Genomic DNA, 279 nt, shown 5'->3' with positions numbered 1-279 from the left:
GCCCCCAGTCCCGGGTGGGTGGGGTTTGGGTGTCGGGGAGCGGGTGATGGGGCAGGGTCTGACCCCACAGGACCCCCGCTACCCTCGGTGGGTGGGGGTCCGGGTGCTCACAGGGTGTCTGCTGTCCCCAGGAGCAGTCGGAGCGGGACATGGGCAGGGTGAAGAAGGTGGGCGACGACCAGTAAGTGCTGGGAGGGGACTGGGGCGAGGGCTGGGGGAGCCCCGCGCTGGCAGGACGGGGTGGGGACACACGGGACCGGCTGGGGGGGAGGACTAGAC

The 279-nt window shown here is 72.0% G+C and overlaps 1 protein-coding gene across 1 annotated transcript in view; it reads left to right on the top strand.

The window, feature by feature from the left end:
* Nucleotides 1–279, top strand: part of TBKBP1 (TBK1 binding protein 1) — an 8,923-nt gene that overhangs the window by 2,681 nt on the left and 5,963 nt on the right. Inside the window, exon 4 of the mRNA XM_017740514.1 lies at nucleotides 71–181. Within this exon, the coding sequence (XP_017596003.1) occupies nucleotides 71–181 (111 nt within the window). The remainder of the gene's footprint in view (nucleotides 1–70; nucleotides 182–279) is intronic.

The sequence above is a fragment of the Corvus brachyrhynchos genome, unplaced genomic scaffold (genome assembly GCF_000691975.1).
Source record: "Corvus brachyrhynchos isolate BGI_N302 unplaced genomic scaffold, ASM69197v1 scaffold47, whole genome shotgun sequence".
In the NCBI taxonomy this organism is placed as follows: Eukaryota; Metazoa; Chordata; class Aves; order Passeriformes; family Corvidae; genus Corvus; species Corvus brachyrhynchos.
The sequence above is the reverse complement of the archived record's forward strand: the minus strand, read 5'-3'. Positions and strand labels throughout refer to the sequence as shown.